Here is a 27,902-nt window from a genome sequence, read left to right as displayed (position 1 = left end):
GCTCCTGGCCGGTTTGATTATACCCCCAAAACCGACCAAACCATTGACCTAGTTGGCCAAACCAAAAAACTAGTGAACCAGTCCCAATTTTAGAAAACCAGCTGGTTTTTTGAAAAATTTTTAGCACATAAATGCAAACTTCTAGAGGCCATAACTTTACGCTTGGATGTCCGATTAGGGTGATCTATTTTTTTGGGGGGGTTTCGAGGTCTATGTGTTCCCAAGGAACGAAGGCACCTTGTCCCACTATTTTTGCCAAAAAACGCCTTTTGGCCTCGAATCTTTTTTAATATAAAATTTTGAAACTAAAATAAAAATATAAATATATGCTATAAAAGAATATAATTATGTACTTTGAATATATTATAATCTAATATATAATTTATAATATATTACATTATATATATATATATTTATTTATTTATTTATTTATAATTTATAATTATTAAATTCATATATATATAAATATATATATATAATATCATCACGATTGGACCCCGGTTGAACCTCTCCCTTTTCTGGGCCAATGCCTGGTCTAGTTCTCTAAACATTGGGTAGCAACTGTTCTGGGCTTCTATGTAACTTGGGTTTGAAAGTAGGGAATGACATTCCTATCATCAAGCTGTACTATCCACTTCTTTATTCTAATTTATTCTAGAGTTTGGAGTCTCTTATACCCCTCCAAAGGCCCAAGTCCCAATTAAAGCCATTACTTGAATCAGAAGGGACCAGGAATTTAGAAATAGGCTCATTTTAAGAACAAGTGAGTGCAAAAATTGAGGGAAATCGTTCCTTCAAAGTTGAAAGACCCCAACCAAACATGTTCCCAAAATTTAATACAATTACCACTATAAAGATTGTATTTGATAAAAGGAATGAAGAGAGGCAATACCACATTGATGGCATTCCAAGGAGAAACTTCCATTTTAGGAAACCCTAAATCTTTGCTCCCATTTTAGGTTATCTATTTTCTCCTTCATCACTAGATCACAAGGAATGAAGAGAGGTATGCATTCCATGATATTCCCTTTCTAAAGACACAAGTCTAGTGCATCCCCATTACATCAGCCATCCTTAAACAAGAAAATAATGATATCAGAAGGTACTTGAGGTCTTAGACAAGGTGACTCATCATCACCTTTCCCTTTCACCTTGGTAGTTGAGGTTCAATGCAAATTGATCTCTAGAGCCAATAGCTTGCAGCTGTTTAAAGGCTGGTTAATTGGGAGAGATAGAATTCTGGTCACTAATTTGCAATTTGATGAGGATATCCTAGTTTTTTAGATGGGGGTAGAAAATTTGAAGTTGGTAGTGAACCTTTATGAGAGGGTCCCTAATTTGAAGATTAAGCGGAATAAAAGTTTTTTGGTCGGTATTAATGCTCAGGAAGATGTGTTGGGAGATAATGGCAAATTCCTTGGGTTGTGAGAAAGGGGAGTGGCCACTCAAATACTTAGGATTACCTCTTGGTCACAACCCCAAATCTCAGTTTTTGGAACCCAGTGGTGGAAGGGTTTGAGAATTGACTAGCTGGGGGGAAACAAAATTATATTTCTTCGGGATGGAGAATAACCTTAATCAAATCCACTTAGCTAACCCTCATGTTTATTATATGTCAATTTTCAGGATGCCCCAAGTTGTGGTAAAAAAATTGAAAAGATTAAGAGAGGCTTTTTGTGGGAACCTGGGGAAGGGAAGAAAGATCATTTACTTAATTGGGAGGTGGCGAAGTTGAAAGCAGAAGGGGGTTGGGGATTAGAAATGTGAGAATAAAAAATTTGGCCCTATTGAGTAAATGATATGGAGATTTTCGAAAGAAAGTGAAAGACTTTGGCACAAAGTGGTGGCAAGTGTGCATGGGCTGTCAAACAACGGCTGGGATGCTAGTTGTCATCATAGAGCTACTATGGCTACTCCTTGGAAAGCCATGCATGACGCTCTTCCTGTTTTCCTCAGCCGCATCAGGTATGACTTGGTCTCGGGTCAGAAAACTAGGTTTTGGGAAGATATTTGGCTTGGGGACTCCCCTTTGATGGAGATTTTTTCCCTCCCTTTACACTCTTTCCAATCTCGAAAGTATAACAATGTCAGAGTTTATTTGTTCCCCTCTTTCCCCTCTTGGGTTGAATGGAACTTGGGCTTCACTAGGAACCTTAGAGAATTTGAAATCCCTAGTGTGCCTACTTTGCTTACCTTGCTGAACTCTGTAGATCTTGGGGATGGGGGCGTGGATAGTAGGGTGTGGACTCTTAATCATGTCAGGTTCTTCACTTGTAAATCTTTGTTTAATTCCCTTGTAGCCTCCTCACCTTCCTGTTCTTTCCCTATTAAAGAAATCCGGTGTTCCCGCACTCCTCATAGAGCCAATGCTTTCTATTGAGAAGTGGATCATGGCTTCATTAACACTTGTGATAAGCTCCAAATGAAGAGGCCAAACTGGTGTTTGTCCCCCAATTGGTACTGCTTATGTAAGTTAAATGGTGAGACTGCATTTCATCTCTTAATCTCCTGTCCCTTTGTTGGTTTTTTCTGGGATTGGTTTGCTTCTCTTTTTGGTTGTAGTTGGCTCCCTCCTGTCTGCTTTGAAGGTTTTTTTAACCCTTCTAATTGCAATTGTACAAATAGAAGGGGCAGGATAGTGTGGAGATGTAACAGGGCAGCAGTGATTTAGACAGTTTTGGCAGAAAGAAATTCAAGAATATTTGGGGAAAAGGAGAGGAATAAGGAAGCCTTGATTGATATCATAACCCTAAGGGTGGCTCATTGGGTCAAAACCTTGGATCTGTTTTCAGACTTTCAGGTTGATGATTTTTTCAGATCTTGGGGACTATAGCTGCCTCCTCTTCTAGAAGACAGATAGAAACAGTGGACTGATCAACTCCATCAAGCGGCTGGTTGAAACTGAACTTCGATGGGAGTTGTGTGGGAAATCCTAGCCCCTCTGGAATTAGAGTAATCAGGGACGAGTAAGGAAATATACGTGCTTTTTTCTAAGGTCCAATTGAGCAAGATGATGTGACAACTGTAGAATTCTTGCAGCTGTTTTTAGAGTTGAGAATGCCAAAGAATTGGGTATTGAAAGATTAATTATTGAAGGTAATTCCAAAATAGCTGTGAAGTGGCTAAAGAAGGGAGGAGTATCTTGGCATCTAAGGAATGTTCTTAGGCGGTTCAAATGGCTCTCTAGGGACATGTTTATTCAAGTTAATTGGATTAGAAAATCTGCCAACAGCCTGACAAGATGGTCTACCTAAGCGAGGGGTTCAGAGACAGACTATGTTTTGGGCTCAGCTGTAATATTTTGGGGGGTTTAGACACTTGGCATCTACTTGTATCTTCCACAGTGCCTTGTTGTCCTGCTTTCTCTTAATCTTAACAAAATCTTTTTCTGAGTTACTGATCCAAAAAAAAAAAAGATATCAGAAGGTAAATTCCGGTAATCATTTTGACCTTAAACAAGAAATAATGATATCATAAGGAATACACTGGTATCAGGAAAAAACACAATATAAATTGCAATTATCACTTTTATTACCTTAAAATTGACATTGGTAACATTGATAGGCATATCGATGGAACAGATCATGGGGGACCCCCCTTTATCAAGGAAAAGTACCAAGTGTTCATCAAAAATATCCATGTCTTGAAAAATGAGATCTTGATCTGGTAGGATAATATCCTGAAGTACAAATGGAAAGAGAGGACAATTAAATGTAAACAAGAAAATCATATCAAACAAAACATGCAAAATGTGAAAAGAAATTTATCATAAAGTTGTGTCAACATTAACATCTATTTAACCAACTATATATGGAAACACCAAACATCATGAAAAGGAAAATAACCAAGCAAATTGCCATCCTAGCTAACCCCTAATTTGGGTCCCATTTTTGCGCAACGCCATCACGCCTAAATTGTTCCATCAAAAAAAAATTCCATCCTAGCCACACCTTACATTCTTTCGGGAAACTGCATATGAAAGTTAAAAGCAAAAATATATGCTGCATGGCATGGGAATTTTTATGCTTTCGGGTGGTTTGGATGCACCTACACTCTTGAGGAAGGCTACCTCTTCTTCAACCCATGATAGCTTTTGGAACTACAGGTCAGATTCTCTGGAAGTGCATTCCCTCCTCCTTTCTGTAATTCTGTTGAGGTCTTAGGAGGGAAAGATATTACATATTTTCGATGATGATGATGATTTTTGTAGCTGGCCCCAAAATGAATGAGGATCATGCCAAGAATATTGTAGATTCCGGTGAAGGGTTCTGGTAGGAGTGGTCCTGATTTCTTGTCTGTAGTTTCGATGGAGCGCAACTTCCCTTCCAGTAGACCTGGTGGAGGGAAACGAAAATGGGAAGCTTTCAACTGGTACCGCAGAGTGAAGAATGAAGGGAGGGCAAGGCTCAATCTCTCCTACAGTGAAGCAGAGGCAGCAGGTGCTTGGCCTGCTTTTGGCTCGTCGGAGGTGAAGTGGGTTGGCAGTAAAAGAGTGGTAGTTACGGATCCTCAGGCGGTGAATGCAAGAAGAGAATCCCTGCGGAACTGTTTGGTGGGAAGGTTGGGGAAGGGATTAGGGAGGTGGAGATGTGGGCAAACAGACATTGGAGGGAGGTGGAGGGTGTGAAAGTGAAGAGAATGGCGGATGGACTCTTCCTCTTCATCTGTCCGTCTAGAGCTGGTGCGGAATGGGTGTTAAGGAATGGGCCCTGGTAATTGGGAATAATCCCCCTCTTGCTGGACTGGTGGGGTGCGAGTGCAGGCTGCCACTACCCAGACCCTTTCGCTAAAGGGGAGGGTCTGGAGTCGAGTTGGATCAGGGTGTTTGGTCTCCCCCTCCTTCTCTGGTGCCCAAGTGTAATAAGGGCTATTGGGGATGCTTGCGGGGGCTTCATAGAGATGGATGACTCTGCCCTGGAGATTGCAACCTGCGAATGGGTAAGAATGAGAGTCCGTATGGGGAACAAAATTCCGAACAAGATCGAAGTGGTAGCAGGGGAAGTGTTGTTCACTGTCCAGATTTGGCAAGAGTTGCTGCCGTCCGTTCAAAGATGGAGAGGTGGAGAAGAGCTGTCTTGGGACGTTCAGAGAGAAAAAATGGGGCTTTCAAATTGTACCAAGACTTTGGTCCTGGAAGACTCTGGCGAAAGTGTTCTCCCCTGTTTGTCTGAAGCAGTTCGAAGCCAAAAGACTTGTACGCGAGCAACCTCTCCAGCGGCCGGTGGTAGAGAAGAAGATGCAGATCTGGGGGTTCTTATGAGCCGTCTGATCTCAACGACAACGAAGGGTCCAGATGGGTTCAGCCTAGAAGCTTTTGGAAAGGATTTTTGAAATTCAAACCTGCTTTACATCCCTTTAACTCGGATGTTGGGCCTGGGCCAAAAGCTTATAGTGAGCCTAGCTCCCCCCCTGGTCGAAGGGTGCATATGAATCCTGGTCTCAGTTCTCCTGGTTGGCGTAGTCCACAGGTTGTGGGTTCAGGGGCCACTCAGGATTCTCAGGACCGTCGTTTGTTTTCATCACGAAGGGATAAGAAGGGTGGGGGGAACTTTGGACCTCGGCTCAGCTGCTGTGAAGCCTATGCCCCCTCAAACTGCTTCTTCTGAGGGTAAGGTTCAGTTGGAGTCCAGCCAGTTAGCAGTGCTGCGAGAAGAAGAGGAGCTGATTGAGGTAGATCCGATTGCGATAGTGGCCTCAGATTCTCAAGTTGAAGGTGGTGGAGGGGAGAAAGGGTGCTGGTTCACAGGTGGAAGGTAGTAAGTTTTGTGAAACTATTATGGGTGCTGATTCAGAAGGGCAGTCTCAGAAGAGCAGCAGTTTGTTATTGGTTCAGCCGAATCTAGTAGGGGAGCAACCAGTGAGTGCTTGTGATTCTTCATGGGTTTCTTCTAAGATGATGGGTTTGGGAAAGTTTCTGGGGATCTCATTAGAAGGATTGGAAGAGGAGACTATCAAATACTTGGAGGGAGTTGAGCAAAGAGTGCGTCTGGCTAGGGGGAAAGCTGCAGCAAAGAAGGGGGGTAACAAATCTAAAAGAAGCAGAGAACTGTTGTGTTTGACTTGGAGCCTAAATGACAAAACAGGCAGTAGTGAGGGGAGTGTAAGGGGGGGAGAAAGGCTTAATAGCCAAATTTCCTGTTGGTTTAATGGTTAGTAATGGAGTTAAAGTTACTTTCTTGGAATGTTAGGGGAATGGAGTAGGGGAGAAGGAGACTTGTAGTTTGTGAATCTCTGAAAAATTCAGGTTCAAAAGTTGTGTTGATTCAAGAAACTAAGTTGGAGAGTGTGGAGGCTGCAGTGGTTAGAAGCATCTGGGGGGAGGGGGATGTTTGGTGGAGATCAAAGTCAGTAGTCGGTAGTGCAGGGGGGTTGCTGAGCATGTGGGACCCGATGGTTTGCAGTTTGATTTCCTATCAGATTGGAAATTTTTCAATTTCCCTTGTCTTGAAGTTTGTAGATGGTAATGTTTGTCAAATTACTAATGTGTATGGTCCTAATGACCAAAACCTGAGGGAGGAATTGGTCGTGGCTAGGGGAAGTTTCTCTTATCCTTGGGTCATTGGTGGGGACTTTAATGTTACTCTGTCTGCGGATGAGAGAAGCTCGGGTGGGAGAAGATTGAGGGATATGGTTCAGTTTGCTGATTTCATTAACAGATTTGAACTTCAAGACTTACCTCTTCATGGTAATCGGTTTACTTGGGCCAACAACCAAGACTTCCTACCCTTGTGAGGCTGGACAGGCTTCTGGTCACTTCTAATTGGGAAGATATCTTTCTGGAGTTTAAGCAGGTTGCCCTTCCTAGGCCAGTTTCAGACCACATTCCAATTCAGCTGGTTTGTGGTGTCAGAGTGAGAGCAAAAGTTCCTTTTAAATTAGAGAATGCCTGGTTTGAGGATGCTACTCTTGTTCCTTTGTTGAAGTCTATTTGGGAGGAACTGTAGGTGGGGGGTACCAGTTCATTCATCTTGGCAAAGAAATTGGGGGCCATTAAAGCAAGACTAAAGATTTGGAAATTGGAGAAAAATATGAGCTTAGAGACTAAGAAGAAGGCCCTCCTGAGTACCATAAAGGAAATCGACATAGCTGAAGAATCGGGTCCTATTTCTGAGGAGCTCAGATTAAAAAGATCTCAAGCAAAGTTGAAGTTTCATAATTTGGCAGTGTCGGAAGAAATAAAATGGAGGCAAAGAGCTAAAGTGGCTTGTCTGAAAGAGGGGGACAGGAATACTCACTTTTTTCACAAAATGGCAAATGCCAGAGCTAGAGCTTCTGTAATTACCAGGCTGGAGGGAGAGGGCAGGGTAGGTATCACTGAGACTGATATGAAGCTAGTGGCAACTAGCTTCCATAAAAAGTTGTACAAGGAGTCTGGTCCTTCAGACCTTTTCCTAGATCCCTTTCTTTTAATCAGTTGAGTGATGAGCAGTCTTCTCTTATTGAGAGACCTTTCTCAGAGGAGGAAATAAAAGAAGCTAGCAAGTTGTTGGCTGATGAGAAATCTCCAGGGCTTGATGGCCTTACAAATCTTCTCTATATTAAATACTAGGATGTGGTGAGACAAGACATTCTGAATGTCTTCCAGAATTTCTTTGAGAGGGGTTCTTTGTAGAGAAGTCTTAACACTACCTTCATAACCCTCATTCCAAAGATTGAAGGTGTAGTGAATATTAAGGACTTCAGGCCGATTAGTCTTTGTTAGAATAATGTTAAAATAACTTAGTTGCAGATGTTAGGGCCTGTTTGGCTAATTAAAGTGTTTTTTTATTTCGTTTTTTTTCTGTTATGTCTGTTATTGTACTCAGGGGCACAAGGGTCTTTTCCCTTGTATTTTCTATCGCCCTATATATAGTAAAATAAACACTGGCACCGCCAGTACTGTTACATTGCAAACCTTCTCTCTTCTCTCCTCTCTTCTCTTCTTCTTCTTCTCTTCTCTTTTCTCATCTTCCTCTTATCTCTAGCCAGCCACACTGTCAAGATGGTACCAGAGCGGGAATGCAGATTAAAAGAGAGCAGATCGATCAACCCTACTGTCAAGAGAAGATCGGCCAACCCAAAGAACAAATCGAACAGACTAGCAGAACAGAAATCTAATTCTTGACTACAGAATGGCTACAACTGGTACAGTTCTCCCTATTTGTCTCTTCTTTACTCTCCTCGGTCATGTGCCGAGTGAAAACCCTATGAATCTGGGGCGGCTGAATGCTGTCGAACCTGTGTAACCCTAGTTTTCTTGGATCGTGTGATCCTGTTCATGTGTTAAGACAACTGTAGGTCAAGGATGACTGTCTTCTCAATGGTTTGAGTTGACTATAAGTAAGAAGGATCTCTCCTGCTGATTAGTGGTTGTTATACATTCTGGAATTCTGGTAGGTGGGGACTGTTAAAACTATACAGGTCTGAAATCTGCCAAATATTACCTCAGTTTTTGTCCGGAATTTGGTACTGTTTGTGCTCAATCTGGCTGGTAAACCCGAGTGTGTGGGTGTGAACTGAGTGGAGCATTGTTTTGTGGAGTAAGGAGGGGTCCTAAGTCCATTGTTTGGGACCGATTAACTGCTTGACCATGTCGACTGAGAATTCTGCTACTTCAGAGATCTTAGGGAGCCACAATGGAGTGAGTGGGGGAATGGACATGAGCTTTCCCATGGATGTCATTCCCTTTGATGGTCTGAATTACCTTGAGTGGTCTAGAGGGATAAAAATCTACATCACTACTAGGGGGTAAATAGGATACATCAATAGGAGAATAAAGGAACCTAAGTATGAAAGTGTTGAACATGATAGGTGGTACCAAGAGAACAGTATGGTGATGTCTTGGCTCTTGGTTTCAATGCTACCACAAGTAAGGAAGACTTTTATGTGGGCTGAAACTGCTTGTGAGATAATGGGAACAAGCGAAATCTACTTATTCAGAACAGAGACACTATGCCAAGATATATCAACTACAAGCTGAATCTTCTACATGCAAGCAGAGGGAGAGGAGTCTCTCAATGTACTATTCTGATTTGACATCAATATGGAAAGAACTTGATCACTATCAGAATGTGAATTGGAAGTGTGACGAAGATGCAAAGGCCTATAAGTCACTTGTATCACAGCAACGAGTGTTTGCCTTCCTCCTAGGGCTGAATCCGTCATATGAGTCCATCAGGGTATAGATCTTGGGTAGTAAAGACTTGTCATCAGTCCAGGAGGTGTATGCCTTGGTGTAATCAGAAGAAAGCAGAAGAAAGTGTGATGAATGGTGTAGAAGGGGAGTCAGTTGCCCTAGCAGTCCGGGGAAAGTCAGATACAAATGTCGGAGGTGGCTTTAAAAGGGGTGACACTCAGAAAAAATCAGAAGATAAAAGCAAGCTTTGGTGCACTCACTGCCAGAAGACAGGACACACGAAAGATACATGCTGGGATCTCCATGGAAAACCTAAATGGGCACAGGATTTGGGTAAGAAGTTAGCATCGGATCAATGCAAGAAACCAGGCCAGCAGAATCAAAAAATGTATAACTCGCTAATATGGCATCGATAGAGACTAGTCCTTCTGTAACACAGGAGAGACATCCCGGTTCTGACCCTAAGGAAGATATTATCAACTCCTTCCATGAACATTTGGAATTGTATGGTAGGAATCTCCGCCAAGTGGATTCTGGGCCTACTCCTACCTCATTTGCGTCTACATCAGGTAATGCCACAGCCTTCCATGTGTCCTCTCATACTACTGATTCACCTTGGATTATTGACTCCAGAGCCTCAAATCACATGACCGGTAAGTCAAATTTGTTCCAGACATATAACCTTCTCTCTGGGAGAGATAAGTTAAGATTGGCCGATGGTTCTTTTTCTACCATAACTGGCTGAGGCACCATATCTCTTCCACTTGGCCTTACTCTTCCTAATGTCCTATATGTTCCGAAATTACCTATTAATTTGTTGTCCATTAGTAGTCTTACTCACTCTTCGAACTGCTCAGTCACCTTGTTTCCGTCTTCATGTGTGTTTCAGGATTTGACCTCGGGGAAGACGATTGGTAGAGGAAGCATGGTGGATGGTCTCTACGTGTTGGAGAATAATGCTGGTCTAGAGGCAACTAAGTCCACAAGTTCATCGAGTGAGAGTCAGGCCTATTTATGGCATAGTCGTTTAGGTCATCTTTCTTTTGAGTTGTTAAAAGTTATGTTCCCAAAATTGTTTGAGTCCTTGTCAGTGAGTCAGTTATAGTGTCAAACTTGTCAGTTGAGTAATCATTGTAGAAGTTCTTTACCTTTGCGAAATAAAAGATCTGAATTTCCATTTCATATTGTTTATTCTGATGTTTGGGGCCCTGTTACTCTACCTACTACGGCTGGCTATAAGTATTTTGTTACTTTGATTGATGATTATTCTCGATACACTTGGGTTTACCCTATGCGATCTCGAGATGAAGTGCCACAAATTGTGAAAGATTTTCAACGCATGGTGTTCATTCAGTTCCAAGATTTTCAACGCATGGTGTTCATTCAGTTCCAAGATTTTCAACGCATGGTGTTCATTCAGTTCCAAACAGAAATTCATATATTCCAGTCAAACAATGCAAAGGAATATTTCCGTAGTGATCTCACGAAGTTCTTTGCTTCGAGTGGGTCACTTCAGCGAAGCTCTTGTGCCAGGACACCCCAACAAAATGGTGTGGCTGAACGAAAAAACCGTCACCTTCTCAAAGTTGCTCGTGGTTTGCTGATTCATATGAATTTGCCAAAACAATTATGGATGGATGCAGTATTGTGTGCGACATATATCATCAATCGCATGCCCTCTCGGCTACTAGAGTATAAGGCCCCACATCAGCTCTTGTTCCCTACAGCTCCGTTGTCCACCATTCCGATGCGTGTTTTTGGGTGTCGTTGTTTTGTCCACAACCTGTCACCTACTCGTGGTAAACTTGGCCCCCGGGCTATTCCTTGTATTTTTCTTGGTTACCCTTCATCTCAAAAGGAGTATCGTTGCTATGATCCCATTGCCCGCAAGTACTATGTTTCCATTGATGTCTCATTCTTTGAGAGTCAACCGTTCTTCTCGGTTTCTCCTCAGGGGGAGAGTAGGGTTGAGGAGAAACAGGCGACGACTCAGATTCAACTAACCTCCTTTACCCGATCCTCCTCCGTTCCGGGTTTTCATCATCGCCATAAGAGCCAGCAGAGTTCAAGAGTCGTAGAGCCGGACACTATGCAACCAATCATCCAGGTACACTTGCTCCCATTGGTCCTTTAAATGTTGATTCACCTGTCACCAATGATCTTAATATTCCTATTGCTAAGAGAAAGGGTGTTAGATCTTGTACCACTAATCATCCTATCTCTAATTTTGTGTCCTATGAGCATGTTTCACCTTCATACCGTGCCTTTCTCTCTTCTGTGGATAGTGTCCCCGTTCCTAAGACCGTGGTAGAAGCTTTGTCAAAACCTGAATGGACAGATGCAATGCAGAAAGAAATTGATGCCTCACACAAAAATGGTACTTGGGAGTTGGTAGATCTTCCTGAGGGGAAGGAACCAGTGGGGTGCAAGTGGGTGTTCATAGTGAAACACAAGGTTGATGGAACTGTTGAAAGGTACAAGGCTAGACTGGTAGCAAGAGGCTTCACACAAGTATATGGAGTAAACTATGCAGAGACTTTTGCTCCAGTAGCGAAGATGAACTCTATCCGGATTCTCCTTTCCTTGGCAGCAAATCTTGACAGGGATCTTCACCAATTGGACATCAAGAATGCCTTCTTGAATGGTGACTTGGAAGAGGAAGTGTACATGACCCAACCCCCAGGTAAGTGGATTTGGAGATTTGCTGCAGAAAATGATGCATGGTGGAGATCTCTCATTGCCAGCAAATATGGTGTGAATTGGGGCAATTGGGGAACTAGGGACCCTCCTCCCAACTGGGGTAACTCTCTGTGGAAAGGGATAATGAAGAACTTTTCAGCTCTGGCTGTGGGGGTCTCAGTTAGGGTTGGTAATGGTAACAAGACCAAATTCTGGAAGGACCCTTGGTGCTCAAATGAACCTCTTGCTGAGTCCTTCCCCCTCCTCTTCCAGTGTGCTCCGGATCAAGAGGCCTCAATTGCAGAGTGCTATAGTATTTCTGGTGGTTCAGTTCTTTGGACTCCCTCATTTCAAAGGAATCTTTTTGATTGGGAGGTGGAAGAGGTTTTGAATCTGTTGACCTGTCTTCAGAACCAAGAGTTGGATTACAGTTCGGAGGATAAGTGGCATTGGAAGTGGAACTCTGATGGGGTGTTCTCTGTTAAATCTTTAGCTGCTAATCTCGGTAGGAGGGGTGTTCCTGATTTCCCAGATCGGCAAGTGTGGAATCCCAACGGCCCAACAAAAGCCAACTTCCTAGTTTAGACTATGGCTCTTAATAAATGTCTTTCTAAGGAGAACCTAGTGAGAAGGGGAATTCAGGTTTCGGACTTGTCTTGCAATCTATGTGGGAGCAGTGCTGAATCTACTGATCATTTGTGTATCTGTTGTCCATATTCTGCTCGGTTGTGGAACCATTTCCTCAACTCCTTGAAGGTATGTTGGGTGATGCCGAGGTCGGTAAAAGAGTTGTTGTGTTGCTGGCAGCTTATGGGTTTGAACAAGAAAAAGAAGACTGTCTGGAAGATAGTTCCAATTGCTGTAATTTGGTCCATCTGGACCGAGAGGAATAGAAGGATTTTCAGTAACAAGATTCTATGTCTGGAAGAGTTAATTCAGAAATCAGTGGGCAAGCTGATTTCTTGGGTGTCTGTGGCTGTGGATTTTAGAAACTGTAATGTGTCAGATGTATTTCTTTCTAGCTCTTGATGGAAAGTGTATTTGCTGATTTGACCAGTCAGCCTGTTATGGGACTGATCTCAGCTCCCTGTGTGTAACTTCTTATCAATAAATATTACTTTACCTTTTCCAAAAAAAAAAAAAGATATTACATATTTTCTTGCCCAATTGGTATCTTGGGTTGAAGGATTTTCATGGCTATAATAGGATTGGTATTCCCATCAATTGGTATGGCCTTTTGGGTGTAGGGGTTGGTATCTTTTAAAGTTTATATTGTGGGTAGCGTGCAGAATACCAGGCTTGTACCGAGCCAATAATACTCCCAGGCCCACAAATTTAATGAACAAGACTTAAAAATTGGCACGGGCCTTCTCCACAAGCCAAAAGGTGCAGTCATAGACCAATCCTTTGGATTTCTTCAAAGCTTGTGCCAGATCCAAGCCCAGGACTGTATAATTTCACTTTGGCTTAACCTATCAAAAAACAAGCACAGCCCAACAAGTAATAGCATACCGAGCCTCTTTCATTTTTTTAATTGAAAAATAATAATTATTATTATGATAATAACATGGAATAGTGCATAGATCAAATTGTCCCTAATATGAAATTATTTCAGAAACAGACAAAGATATGAAAAGCATGCAACACCCTTTAGAAAATAAAAACGCATAAAGCCATAAGTTTATTGTTAAATACAATATGGATTAGACTATTAGAGCATTGCTAGTAATATATATACATAATACTTGGCTTACCATGACTTACCAGGCCTGATAAACTAGGTCTGGCCCAACAACCCCTTTAACAAATAGACCTGAAATCAGGCCCCAGCCTAGCCTATGGGCTGAAACCTGCAAACTAAACCCAGCATACAAAAGCCAGTTAACAGTGCCTGTCAGCCCAGCCCAGCCCAATGTGCACCCTCAGTGTTTTAAAAAAGCATACCTAGGGACATAGACAAGTGGCATTTTGACATCCATGCCTCACTTGAATCCAGGCAACAACAGTTTCAAAAGGTACTCACCTGGTGCTCCTAGGCAAACAAACCTGGGTGAAGCGCAATGGCATGGCAACCTAAATATCAAAAGGCAACAAGTTCTTTTCCTCCCCAAACAGAGGATACAACAGTTATTAAACTGATTAACATGATTGATAAATTGTATGTCTTCTATGGATTTGGATGGATTCTATATTGTTGGGGGAGTAATAGCCAATTTGTGTATCCTCTTCTGTCTCAGTGATATCTTATCGGTATCTTTTCTGATATTCCTTTTTAATTATCTTTTATTTACTATGAAAAAGTGGATTTGGATGCCTTCTATGCAGTATGGATTTGGATTTTGCATATTACAGATACTAAGAAAGGCCATTACCCAATGTTGGTCCCAACATTCTGGGGTCCTGGGATGAGTGGACTGGAAACAGACCTAACCCTTGCTCTTGTTTTTTTCAGTGGCATTTAACAATGGATATGGCATTAAAGCAGAACAGATTGGCAAAACAGAATTCATGTAGTTGAACCCATATAGTTGGGATAAGGCTGGGATGATGATGACAGACAGACAGAGTGGCAACTCTCTGATACATGTTCTCTTATCAGCCCAAGACTTTCTAGATACTAAATTATGAAATATGGTTATGCCTTGTGCCACATGCCTCAAGCATTTGGAAGACCTTGTGTTTTATTTGTTTCTCGCTTTTAAAACATGGTGCACCCTAAACTGTTAGAATCCTCTCTCCCCTTTTCATTGTTTGTAATTGCTCTTTTTATCTCACCCTTTTTTATCAATCTGTTTATCTCATACTATAACACAACATTTTACACTGTCCATCCAAAAAAGCCAGAAGAAACAAAGAAGAATGTCTTGAAGGTATATATGAGGGTGAGTATCTTGCTACCTCAGCCATGTCCACTTTAACTCCCTCTAACTCTTTAGAACTGTTAACTGGCATAAACCACCATCTGCGGTTATGGTCCCTAATGCTAGTATGTTATATTAGTAAACTATCTTATTTGACTTTCCATACATACATACATACATATATATATATATATATATGTATGTATGTATGTACATCCCATAATGCACTCATTTCTACTTTTGTCCACTTTAGTCTCTGCCATTCATCCAAATCTCTGTTGCACTCATTTTATGGACTTTTTCTTCCTTCAAAGTACATCTTGCTCCAAGAGGATATTGTTTATCATAATTTGATCAAAAGTTGTTGATCACACCACACTCCAGAAGCACCTCTTCCCTTCATACACCATGACTTAATTCTCCCTCCTCCCTCCCCCTCAACAGCTTTTCATATCAAACCTCCTCAAGATCTTTAGTTTCTTTCTTTTGGACAACTTAGAAAGTTCAATTAAAGCCACGAAAAGTAAGAACAATAGTTCCATAAAGACAATTTTGCAATGGCAACGAACCAACCATTTGATTGCTTTTTTCTAATAGTATATCATATAAAAAAGCCATCATTATCCTAATTTCAGAATTATTTAAGTAAATAGTCTCTGACTCTCTGTCTCCAATAACTGCCAAAAAAAGGTGTCACAATTCATGTCATGTCCAAGCAACATAAAGATCATGCCTGAAAAATCTCCAAGCTTCTGAAATATTTGTGCCTTAACTTTTCTGGAATATCTAATAAATGTTGACCTAAAAGACTCCATTCCATCCATGCCTTGATAATTTGCATAAGTGCATCCACTATGCTGCCACTTAGATAACTCAATGAACATATATTAAACTAAAGTTAAATCTACCCTGTCTCAAATTTCTAAAAAACGAATAACTGCACTTTGGTTCCCCAATTTCCACAATGATCCCAACATCACTCAGGATCTTCACACAAAAAGTTGATGAACACAATCAAACTCTGTTGACTAAAAAAATTAAAAGAAAAAAGATTTTTCACATGAAAGTTGTTTTCTTTTGCATTTCTTTTACACATTGACCATGCCAGTTTTGAACATCATTTACTTTAGAACTTCTGCAAAATGATATAATAGAACATTATAAACAGCAGAACACCTGGTTTTCATATTTCAGCTATATTGTTAATAATAAAACTAACCTGCCAAGTGGACAACTGTATATCTCCAGCCTTGCATCTAGTCAAATAATAACCTCTGTCAAATAAATCTGCATCTTCCCTCAAAGGAGCATTGGTAAGAATATAGAAGTAACCATAGTGATGTTCCAGAAAGTACTGCACACCAGGCACACGTTTACGTACTCTTCGCAACCCACTATGTGGTTTCGATGCATCTAGTATGTAAACCTGTAATGGAGGAAGGAAGGATACTATCAACCATGTTGCAGAACAATTTCACATACCATGCTTGTTTTATAGTGAAAAGATATAGGTAAGTAACCTTCCTCCGATGAAGTCCTTGAGTTAGAATTCACAGTTATGAACTTTCCATCCTTTGTGGTTGTGATGTCCACACAGCAACTTGAATCGCTTTCCGTGAATATCAGATTAGCATCCTGGAAATATGACCCCAGTTCTGTGCAGAAAACCCTGCTGGACAAAGTTCCAGTTAAGAACAACCCCATTACCAAAACAAAAATGCTTAAGATAACACCATAAGAGTTTGCCTGTAAGGTCGTTGGGTCTCATCCAAGACTGTATAGAACAAAGTACAGCCATCCTCAGCCCATGCCAAGCTAACAACCCCATCAACCCATGTTTTAGGAAGAATAGACCCAGTTCTGAGGTCCTTAATTTGAAGCATGAACTGCTCACTGCCATTAGTGTCCAGTGTGTATGCAAGAAAGTTATGATCTGGTGAAACTCGGCATGCACCAATATGAACATAACCTGCAACAACTATTAGTCAATGAATTATAGATTTTTAATAAGAATAAAAATCAAGTTGAGAACAAAAACAAAAAATGGAAAGATGAAAGAACCTGGTAACAGTGTATAAACTAAAGGGCAGCCCAGTACATGAGGCTCCCGCCACTGCAGGGTCTGGGGAGGGATAGATGTATGCAGCCTTACCCCTGCACATGCAGAGAGGCTATTTCCAAGATTTCAACCCTGGTCACCCAAGTCGCAATGGAGCAACCCAACCGTTGTGCAAAGGCCCACCCTCTATCAGTGTATAAACTAGGAAGATTAACTTTCATATAATAATACAATGACGCAACGATGACAGATCAATGATGACGGAGAGTTGGCGACGTTGGGTTGCTATCGGCTCCAAGACGTTCGAGCTAGAATACAGTCGTTTCAACGATGACAGAGAATTGATGATTACAGAACAAGGAAGAGGAGCTCAGGCGAGGCTCTCCCTAAATGAATCGGAGGTGAGTTGGACAGTGGATTTTTGAGAGAAGCTTCTGAGCCACTCGTCTTTGGTCAAGCAAGCCTCAACAAATAGTAGACAGAAGAAGGATAATTATTATTCATGCGGCTAAAAATAAGTCGGGAAGATTCATCAGATTTAGCCGTTGGGATGGTGCAGGCAAAACGAGCAGCATTTGCATCCCTGAAGAAGGAAGCAGCTTTGGGTGGAAGACTTTCACAAACACCCTCAAACCACTTCTCACCAACAACGAGAGACCAAAGACAGATACCCCCCTATTGAAGAACTTTCCGACTCTTGAAAAAGGCAGAAGCAGAGTAGTGGTGGCCAGAGGACGGCCATTTATATCCATCTTTCACCACTCTGGACCTTTTGGCATATGGAAGACAGCATTTACACGCACCAAAGAAGAAAGTCTAAGTTGGAAGGACATAGAGCTAGGCCTCTCAGCAAACCTCCATTCCCCTAATCTACTGCATTTGAAACCCATGGACGCAAATAGGCCAGTGGGATTTGCCCCTAGTCAACATTTGGACCAGACTAGGTTCTTTGCTCATCTATGGAAGGCATGTTCTGCTTGAGAGACGGTAGCCAACGATTAATGCTGCTCCCAATAGCCTATCCTTTGAAGGTTGGGTGACAATCCGTGGCCTTCCATTTCATCTCTGGACTACAAAGGTCTTCAACCTTCTGGGAAGCCTCTGCGGTGGTCTTGAGACTATTAATGCCAAGACAAGGGACCTACAGGAGTTACGTTATGCAAGAATCAAGGTAAGGGGAAGAGGAGTGCATGCTATCCCTCACTTAGTTCCAATTTTGGACAGGGATGTCTGGTTCTACTACTCAATCGAGATAGAGAAGACAAACCACTCGTTTGAGGTGGAGAAGACGACTGAATCACAACTGGGCCCGGTCGAGTTGGCTCATCACTCTGATTTGGGTGCATGTGGCAAAATGGGAATCATTGTAGTGCCATTTGCCGATCGGAGGAAGTTGCGTGAGGCTCAAGCTCCTAGAACTATAGAAGCAAAGTTTACTTCACCCAAGAGGAAACATCGGAAAAAAAAATCCATTCTAGGAAATTTCGCATGAACAAGAAAAGAAGTATATCAGAAAAGGGAAAGGACATTCAAATTTCGAAAAACTCGCAAAAAAAAGGAAATCTCTAAGGGGAGGGATGATCGGGCAGTTGATAAAACCCAACCTGTTTTTTCCCCCAACCTTTCTTCTGCTAGCCCGAGTCCTTGGGTCGAATAAAGACAAAACCCAACTCACCTCAGGCAAGGGCGCTGAAGATTCTGCCAGCCCCCCCCCCACCCCCCCCCCACTCCAACATTTGATAGTGAAGATTTAAACAGAGAATTAATGAAGATATTGAGTTGGAACGTCAGGGGTCTGGAAGGGAAATGAAAGAGATGCCTAATCAAGGAAACCCTTCAAAGGGAAAATCCTAATATTGTGATCCTACAGGAATCAAAAAAAGAAACTATGGATAGAAAATTAATCAAAACCATTTGGGGTATCCGAGGGAGGAACTAGATTGCTCTTCCAGCTACAGGAGCAGCGGGAGGGATTATCATCATTTAGAAAGAAGAGGTTGTGTCCGGTCTGGAGGTAGATAAAGGAGACTTCTCCGTCTCAGTTCTCTTCACCAATGCCACAGATGGATTCAACTAGATCTTGACAGGTGTTTATGGTCCAAACTCTCCTTCTGAAAGAACAAGACTTTGGGAAGAGCTAGACTCTCTACATGAATTCGAAGATTTTCCTTGGTGCATTGGGGGTGACTTTAACGTCACAAGATTCTGCAATGAGAACTCAAACTGTGGGAGGGTAACCAGAACAATGTTTCCCTATTTGTCCCTTGTTTTGCCAAAGTATCAGCGAGAGCGTTCACCGATCTTCCCACCCACTGTACTGTAACAGACATGTTTCTTGTCAGCCATTTATACTTTAGCTCATTCTTGTAAATCCATGCAACCTTCTCTGAATTACTTAACCACCCCACTACTATCTTAGAGTCCCCCTCAATCAGCATATTCTCCACATCCAATTCTTTTGCGAGAAGGACTCCTTGTATGGCGGCTAACAATTCTGCCCTAACAGAACTCCCAACTCCCAACGGGCCAGAGTAGAGAAGGATAACCTCTCCAGCCTCATTTCTTAAAACTCCTCCCAACCAATGTACCAATTAAAAGAAGAGATATGGTAAAAGCCAGTGGTCTAAACAAACAAAAGAAAGCTATCTCATCTCCTAAATTTTAAGAGAAGATATGGTGCCAGATATAGCAAAATGGAGCAACAGGATTCATGTGTGTATATAGCACAGATATTTTATCAGCAAACAGAATAGTGACATTTATTCAGCACCCATAAGGATATCACGTACAGGATTAGTCTAACCAATATGGCTTCGATTAATGATATAACAAAGCATGCTTGGATCCAACTAAAATTACGTAAAGGATTATATTATCATCCATATTCTTTTAAGAGCACCAACTAAAAGAGAGACTCAAAATCAAAGAGCATACCAAATTCATTTGCGATTTCATTCCAGTCAAGCAGTATTTCCTCCCTTGCTAATCCCCAACTTACGTAATTGAGAGCCTTCTTGATCCAACCACTATTGTGGGTTCGGGCATCCAGTCTCCTGCATAAAACTGGGTATTCTTTTCCCTCAGGGATGTATTGGTAGTACAACCTGTGCCATAGAAAGAAGGGAAAAAGCACCGTATCAGCAGGTCGGTTTCATCTTAGAGTCCACCACCCTCGACTTCTATATAGAGGATTATGGCTGGGCAATATTTACACTGTTCTTTTCGGTAGTATAGTTGCACCGCTGCAATCTTCTTTGCAGATATTGTTGTGATAGAAACCATGTACGTGGAAAAGAGGGAAAGAATGACCAAGATTTCAGGATTAAATGACTACGAATGAACTAGAAGTTGGAACTAACCAGGGCCCCCAGCGTTCAGGGGGAGTTGAGATTTTAGGAGGCATTCGGCTTCTCATTTCAGAAAGCAGTTTCTGTTGTAGTTGGATGGTGTCGGCCATGAAAGCTTCGGCATAATTGTTTTCCTGGTTTAGGTACTTCAGGAGGTCTGAGTCGTTGGTGTTGGACATCCAATGGTAGGGATCCTCCCATGTTCTTCCATGAGCAGAGACTGTGAAGGGAATCTTCTTCGGAACAGGAGGAGTTGCCGCAGAGGGAGGCCTAAAGAGTCTTCCTTTGCAGAGAGAAGAGAAGAAGGTAACGGACAACTTGGGAGTGAATATATGGACTAAGGATGGAAAAGAGGACCTCCTGATTAACATCGCAATATCGCATTCGAGATGAGAAGCGCGGAAGAAGCTTACGAAAAATGGAACCATGGAAGGCGGTGATGAGAGAGAGAGAGAGAGAGAGAGAGAGATAGAGAGAGAGGGAGTGCGGTCTGCGATTGGGACTGCCGAGAATGGCTATTCCCTTGTCTGTGTAGTGTAGTTTGAAAATGAAATCCAGTAAGAAGAACGCCCATATGCAACGCTGCCTTTCACCGGCAAACACAAAAATTTTCGACCAGGTTCATGTTGCACTGTCGCAATTAAGAACCCAACCCTCTTTGGACCGGACCCAAGTTTTCCTAGGCTGTTGCTTACAAAAAAAAACAATTCCTAGGGTGTTCGCACTCTAGATATCATCAAACCGGTAAAAAAGTATTTTGGTTTACAATTTATGGTTTGGTTTCTAAAATTTAAGAAATCGAACTAAACCATTCTAAGTCTAGATCAAATGAAACTATAAATTACAGTAGTTTGGTTCAATTTGATTTTATGGTTGGAACCATATAATAAACACTCCAACAAATATGGAATACCTAACCCAATTAGCCGCCCCCAGGTTCTCCCGGGATAGGGTAATTGTGATCTCATAATCTTGGTAGTTGGTACTTGGTATGGTACCCCAACGTTCAAAGTATCGATATTGGCCGATATTCGGTACGGCATATGGGCCAGTATTGGCCTTTTTTAACTTTCAGTTTTTTTTTTTCGATTTTGATTCAGGGGAGCCGGTTTAAGTCCCGGCTACCCTCTGAGCCAGGCCCTGACTCAATAGTACAACCCCTATAGGGGTATATTAGGAAGGGCCCGATAGGTAGTGGTACCCCAGTCCACTTATAATGGAAAGACATGATACTGAAAAATTTACAACCAATCAACCGCATTATAAAAATAGGAACCAATTAATCAGGATCTGTTTTCCTTCCCAAGCTACCCCTTTGGGGTTCCTGAGGTAAAGAGCTTTGTAAATTTGATAGTGTTATAATAATTCGGTTTTAGTTTTCAAAATAATAATAATGACGATGATTATGGGTTTTGGGTTTTCACCACAACTCATGGGGTTGATACCGGAAATACATGGTAACGGAAGAGCTTTCGTGAATTTTGATGAAAACCACATGATTGGTCACCTATTTTATGATAATTGATTGGCTGTACGCATTTCGATATCATAGTCGAACCCTCTTTTTTTTGTTACAAATACAGACCAAAGAGGCAAAGAGGTTGAACACGAACGAATGATCAATCCCAGGAATCATTACTGCCCGATCCCACCGAAACCAATGGAATTCGCAAAACAGAAATAGGTGGAAATATATAGTGGCATTCAGGAATCAGGCAGAGCCACACTTGTCAAAGCAAGTTCGGCATCATACAGTAAAGAACTAAAGATTATAGAGATATCCTGCAAGTCTTCTTTTACCGCCGAATTCTTCGGAATCTATTGAAACAATATTACATAAACTTGAACAAATAATGAATAAGCGCTGTCTACATAAACAATATTACATAAACTTGAACAAACAATATTACATGACATCAACCTTTCAAAATCTTACTATCAGGGGACCAAGCGTCAAATGAAATTAGCAATACAAGAGAAACACACATTTAGATTTGAACTAACAAGAACAGCATTAACATTTACACCAAATAAGCACTGTCTCCATCCTTTTTCCTCCAACTCGGAGCATTGGCAAGGGAAACATCTCACAATCTCAATATAGCAAAGGAACATCAATCACCCCCTCACCAGTGTCACCACCACCACGGCACCACCAACCTTCTTAATCCATGCTTATCTGTTTCACCTCTACCATATGGTTTTCTTGAATTCTTGGATGAGTGGCGCCTACTCCTTCCTATTTTTATTTTGGCTAAAGTTGATTTACCCTGCAGTTGCCTTTGAAATCTGCTTCTCTTCTTCATCCTCCTGCGCATAGCAAAAATGTTTTCAGACAATGTCAAAACTAATTAAATGAAGCTAGTTTGTCTGCCCCACATGTAGGAGTGCAATTTGAGTGGGCTTGGGCTGGGCTTTTGTCAAAATTTGAATGGACCTGGGCCAAGGGCCGAGCCCAAAAGCAGTGTAAAATGCTAATTCACCAGCCTGAGGTGCACACTTGCACCCCTACCCACATGGTTAGGTTGGTCGGTGTATCAAAAGGCCAACCGAGGGCCTTATTCTAATAAAAATAACAGTTTAAAATTCAAAACAAGAATATTAAAGATGCCTAACCGAGTTCTCCACAATCTTGTCAAAATCATCAAATTCCCCATCATCTGCAGCATCTGAAATAGCAGATAGATCATCAATAAATTAAAAGTAGGAGCTAATAGCACCATCACTGGAACAAAAAATACTTTGTAGATTTCTTTAACTATGTAGACTCAAGTCTGGTTAAGGATGCAGAAATTACAATTCCATGACAAAATTTTATGATTATGCTTCAGCTCCCAACAACTTTGAGATAATCAAACCAGGATAAAAAAAAAATTAACATTGACCATGTTTTGAGATTTTGACTATATAGCGATTAACCAAAGAATTGACAACAACCTACCATAAGTTCCATGTACCAACTCTTCCTTGCATTGTGAAGTTTGATGAGTAGTGATAAATTGATAATGTGATAGTTAATTTTGTAAAGCATTTCAATTCAATGGGAGCACCTTTATTGAGGGTGTATTCTCTGTTGTCAGATTGAAATCTACTTAAACGCTTATACCAGACCTTGTATAGTCATCTGATACCAAACGACTGGTCAGGTGTGTCCCACATGCGAAGGGCCCCTTGCTGAATTATGACCCTTTTTATAAAAACAGATCAAGAGTAAAACGTGGCATTCTAAGGTGATCCACCAATCAATAGTAACCAGTAACTGACAACCTCCTGTGCTAACTACTAAGGTTCAAAGCAGTAAAAGACTGAAGGACAACTTCCAATCAGTTTTACCATCTAAAAAAAGGAAAGAAAGAGAAAACATTTGGGGAACTCCTTGTTGTTAAAAAGAACATAAACTGGTTGGGTGAGTGGTTAGGAATCAGAAGACAGATGCAACCTCAAGGCTTTGTGGGGGCTAAGGTTGACGCAACAGGCGTTCCATTAAACTGGGTAATCATACATTAATGAACACCCTCTCACAGAGATGGTTTATCCAATGTACCAGTTAATTTAACTTAAATCATCTCATTAACTATAAAGTTAGAAATAGCTACTTTGAAAATCAACATAATATCCTTTGAAATATATATAAGAAACCTCTCAAATGCTTAGATGCAATGATTTCATTTATGGTCAAGCTATCTACCACATATTAAAACTTTAACAAGTAGTACCTGGGCCCTCATCAGCACTGCTTCCAAGATCTCCCAAGAGAAATACATCCAAGTCCTGCTCGGCAGATGATGAAGTTAAACCCTTACTTTGCTGTTTTGTTTGGGCCACTTCTGGTTTAGATGCTGTTCCAACTGTTGGAGTTTCTTTCAATTTATCATCTTTTGTCTGTTCTGTAGCTTTCAGCTTAACCTCTTCCATATACTGTTTCTCATATCTAATATGGAACCACAAAGGAGGAAACTTAAAAAATAAATGAAGCTGCTTTTTAACTAGATACAAACACAGATCACTTCATCAGACAAATGAACCCAGAACTACACCAACATCACACATACAGTTATGCATAATAATAAATGAAGGTCAATATGTGATCATCTAAATCTTAGTCATATTCCCCATTAACCATGATGTATATCAAACTTGTGTGAGGGAAAAAAAAAAAAAAGGAATCCTTTTATCCTGTTTGCATGTACTTCATTTGAATGCAGACCATACATAGATACAAGTATGCATCTCTCTTTGGATTGTTAAGGGAAATTGACCAAAAATGGAGATGCATCTGTACAGCTCTGTCAAACAAGCTGAGATTCACCAAAATCAGGGTTTATATATAATAAAATAACAGCATCTGGCAAATATGGGGGAAATGTGCTTGAATATGTCTAGATGTAAATGATGATAAAAGATTAAAGACAGCCGCTATAGAGATAAATTTCAAAAAACAGCTAGGCAATAAATCCGGATTCAAAAAGTTTGACCCATTTGAAAAAGGACTGGAAAGTATAATAGAATAATTGAATAAACAATACTATGGTAATACAGCCATATACAACATTAAAATGGATCCAACAAATGAAATTTGGCATGACAAAGGTGCATTATAAAAAAATATGGTTTTGACAGTAAAGCATTTTATGGTAGGAGATTTGAAGTATCCTCTCTTTAATTTTTATTGCAGGTTATCATTTTAATTATTTTGGATAATGCAAAAAATATAGAAATTCAAAGTGCAGAACCATTCCTTTGATCTAAATCCCAAACTCCAAAACAAATTTCAATTTGTTTACAGTATCAGAAAATTAACTTTTTTATTATCGAAAGAGCATTTTATCACCAGCAATAGCCAAAAAGGAGGTTTGCTCTAGAAGATGAATTACTTACGGAACCACATGACTGTTCACAAGTATAAAGTATATCCTCCAGAACTTCCTTTCTTTCATGAAGCGTGGACATAACTGATATCTTAGGCTTGAAATTTCCTGCAACGAAAAACTTGTCAGACGGTATATTTTGAGAATCATCTAATGGAAAACAAGGCATGATGTATCAATCTATGGAAAGTTGTCTACAAGGAGCTTCAAAGAAAACATATATTTTTCTTCACTTCCATTAGTATCTAGACAGAAAAATTGCAATTTCAAACACTGTGCAGCTTTATTTTTTAAGATTCCCTAGTAATTATGAGGACATGAATAAAATAAATAAGCATGGTATTGGTATTATGATGTTTTCTTCATGTGAAATCATCCTCACAGCCTCCAAAAGCATGGCAGTGAATAAAGAATGACCTTTTTATCAATTGTGAATGAAGGGTGGTTAAGAGCATTCTCAAAAGGAATATGGGTAAGAGGTAAGCATTTCAAGATCATGAAGAGCATTTGATAACATTTTTTTACTGGAAAAGATAGATAGCATTTGAAGTTGGAATCCTCCTTTTCTTCTTAAAACTTATAAACAGTCACTGCACCATGTCTCTGAGGATAAATCATTTTATTTTCCTTACTAATTCTTTAAATCCCTATCCAGGAATTATGATAAACCATTCAAATTTGCCTAGCTATTGCAAATTGGTGGTGAGAGTTCTGCTATGCTTATGTTCAGAACTCAAGGTTCCAGTGGCTCAAGATACTTAAATCTAAGCATCTACAAAAAAGGGAGTTTGGAGTGGTGTTTGACATTATTTAGAGAAAAGGATTTTCCTTCCTTGCAGCTGCAGGCATTCCTCTCTTTTTCTAAGATGGATAGCACTAGTTAAAGAAAAAGTCCTTTCTTTCCCAATTTATTATTCTTGTGTATTGTATAGGTTTTCCTCCTTAGATTTCTTTGATAGGTTACCTACTTCCATCCTATAATTTAGAAAATAACTACTTCCCCTCAAGTCAACCAAAAAAAAAGAGGCAAAAACATCTCTTGTAAATTTAGCAACTTAACATTTACTTCTTAACAAAAACAAAAATCAGAAGGAAATACGTTTATGAATTTCACTTAAAAGTATACACGGTCATATTTCATCCTGTATGCACAATGATGCTCAGATAGAAGTAAGAAACAACCTTGACGGTCGAGAGAACTAGAGTAGCATGTCTCTCTTGCCACTCTGTAAGATCCTTCCGGACATTTGAGACAGTGGGGACATCAGTGATCTCCGGTTCATCTATATGTCATGTAAATCAAGTCCAGAAAGTAAGCATAAGAATGTGATGAGAAAGGAGAAAAGAATAATAATTTAAATATAAATAAATAAATATATATATATATATATATGTGTGTGTGTGTGTGTGTGAATTTTCAGTACTCTAGTCTGGTAAAATCAAATTGACATTACTAGAATAGGGGAAACAAAGAATATATCTCTTTTCTGGAGACCCCACTCAAAGAAGAAGTAATAATTGAGCTAATAAGACTAAATACATCGCCATGGCTTCTCTCGTTAACCCTTACTAAATATCTGATGCGTAGGAAAAGCGCAATAAAGATACGTAACACCAGCTACAAATGTAAATCAAGTGGCCTTTTCCAGATAACCCAGTAAAATCTTAGAGCAAGTTACTCTTATATAACTTCCAAAATGCCAAAACATCAGAAAGATGCCCAATGAGAATTAAACATTTAATATTCGAAGCTGCATTACTGGACTTAAGTATATTATACTATCCTCTATTCTTCTAAATGCTGCCATTCGCGAATTGCCACGAAAGTCAACGGACTCCAAATTATTAATATATTAACAGATAAATTCAACCAGAACCCTAAAACAAGAACCCATCTTCAAACTTCAACATTTCAGGGAAGAAACAAAGTAAACTAACACAGACAAGTCAACATGAAAATCCAAAAGAAAGAAATCAAGCACCTTGTATGGGAAAATCCTGAAATGTGTTAATGGTGATGCCCTTAACAAAATCCCTCAGCTCTTCGGTAACACCAAATTTCTCGAGGTCAGACGAAGAGAGAGTATCAGAAGAGGAATCAATGAGGGAGATGGTAGGGACAGGAATCTGAGGAGAGATTCCCTCGGCAAGGGATTTGATCTGGTCGGCTCGCTTCAATGCCTCGATCTTGATCTGATCGGCTTTCTTGGTAGCCTCCGCGGCAATCTCCTTTGATTTCTTTGCTGTCTCGGATACGATATCAGAGATCCTGGCCGCTCCCCTTGTTAGCTCTGGAGATCGCTTCGCTGCTGAAATGGCTTCTTGTGTAATTTCCTGAGATTTCTTCGTTGCTTCTTGAGCAAAACTTCGAGCCTTCTGCCAAAAATCCATGGTTGGAAACCTTACTTTGATTCTTACTTCCTCTTTCTCCCCATGAAGATATTATATGAAAACTGGTTTTCGACACATTTTGAACTGGATTTTGCTAACGTGCGCTGATATACACTGGGTGTTAACCGGAGCATACGGCACGGCGTGGCATTTGGATGATCGCATTGGCTCCCACATGCGCCCTATATCACATCCCAACCGTGCATTGAGAACATCTTCCCTTGACAAGAACGGAAAATGTTCTCAAATCTCAATGCATATATACTGTTTGCGTGTAGGAAGCCAATCCGGAGTGAGTCCGAATCTCCTCTGATAGAATGCGCCTCACGCTGACCTCCCGGCCGCACATAGGGAACATCACACGTACTTGTAATTAATTATTGATGGGGAGATCGTTCCTAATACAGGGTAGGGTGGGATGTGCCTGTGAGTTCGCTGTGAGGCGCGCTATTTGAGGAACAGATCTCAATTCATCCGAAGTATGCATTTGACCATGCTTTAAAAATTTACCTCAATGCCGATCTGTTTTTGCCTCTACGTCACGTAGACCTATTCATGGGCCGGGTTCGGGTTGGGCTTTCA

General features: G+C 40.7%; 2 protein-coding genes across 6 annotated transcripts in view; both read right to left on the bottom strand.

Moving 5' to 3' along the window:
* LOC148863393 (Prolyl oligopeptidase family protein) overlaps positions 1 to 20,678 on the bottom strand; it is a 38,127-nt gene extending 17,449 nt beyond the window's left edge. For 3 of the 4 annotated variants that reach the window (XM_088976817.1, XM_088976816.1, XM_088976819.1), the window contains exons 1-6: positions 20,074 to 20,678; positions 19,649 to 19,818; positions 16,402 to 16,633; positions 16,182 to 16,324; positions 15,875 to 16,083; positions 3,536 to 3,679 (exon numbers count right to left, since the gene is read on the bottom strand). In XM_088976817.1, the coding sequence (XP_088832943.1) occupies positions 3,536 to 3,679; positions 15,875 to 16,083; positions 16,182 to 16,324; positions 16,402 to 16,633; positions 19,649 to 19,818; positions 20,074 to 20,489 (1,314 nt within the window). In that variant the 5' untranslated portion in view covers positions 20,490 to 20,678. The remainder of the gene's footprint in view (positions 1 to 3,535; positions 3,680 to 15,874; positions 16,084 to 16,181; positions 16,325 to 16,401; positions 16,634 to 19,648; positions 19,819 to 20,073) is intronic. The other variant, XM_088976818.1, reaches the window with a different exon arrangement.
* Positions 20,679 to 21,855: 1,177 nt separating this feature from the next.
* LOC148863392 (uncharacterized) lies at positions 21,856 to 27,659 on the bottom strand. Of its 2 annotated transcripts, XM_088977902.1 has the most exons (6): positions 26,912 to 27,659; positions 26,112 to 26,212; positions 24,940 to 25,037; positions 23,778 to 23,992; positions 22,678 to 22,730; positions 21,856 to 22,371 (listed from the first exon to the last, which is right to left on the bottom strand). In XM_088977902.1, exons 1-6 carry the CDS (start codon positions 27,318 to 27,320, stop codon positions 22,327 to 22,329), a joined length of 921 nt encoding a protein of 306 aa, XP_088834028.1. In that variant the 5' UTR covers positions 27,321 to 27,659; the 3' UTR covers positions 21,856 to 22,326. The 2 variants fall into 2 exon arrangements, with proteins under 2 accessions (XP_088834028.1, XP_088834029.1); XM_088977903.1 differs by lacking the exons at positions 21,856 to 22,371; positions 22,678 to 22,730; positions 23,778 to 23,992 and having other exon boundaries at positions 24,936 to 25,037; positions 26,912 to 27,565.
* Between the last annotated feature and the right edge of the window lie 243 nt (positions 27,660 to 27,902).

The sequence above is a fragment of the Nelumbo lutea genome, chromosome 3 (genome assembly GCF_056320005.1).
Source record: "Nelumbo lutea isolate HS-2025 chromosome 3, American lotus-T2T, whole genome shotgun sequence".
NCBI lineage: Eukaryota > Viridiplantae > Streptophyta > Magnoliopsida > Proteales > Nelumbonaceae > Nelumbo > Nelumbo lutea.
This window is presented reverse-complemented; position numbering and strand designations above follow the sequence as displayed.

What these genes read in the sequence shown, in the direction of transcription:
- LOC148863392 (XM_088977902.1), bottom strand. Translation starts at nt 27,320, where the DNA reads ATGGATTTTTGGCAGAAGGCTCGAAGTTTTGCTCAAGAAGCAACGAAG. An exon ending in TCAGGATTTTCCCATACAAG is followed by an intron (nt 26,213 to 26,911) that starts GTGCTTGATTTC and finishes CATGACATATAG; the next exon opens with ATGAACCGGAGATCACTGAT. An exon ending in GTGAACAGTCATGTGGTTCC is followed by an intron (nt 23,993 to 24,939) that starts GTAAGTAATTCA and finishes GTTCCATATTAG; the next exon opens with ATATGAGAAACAGTATATGG.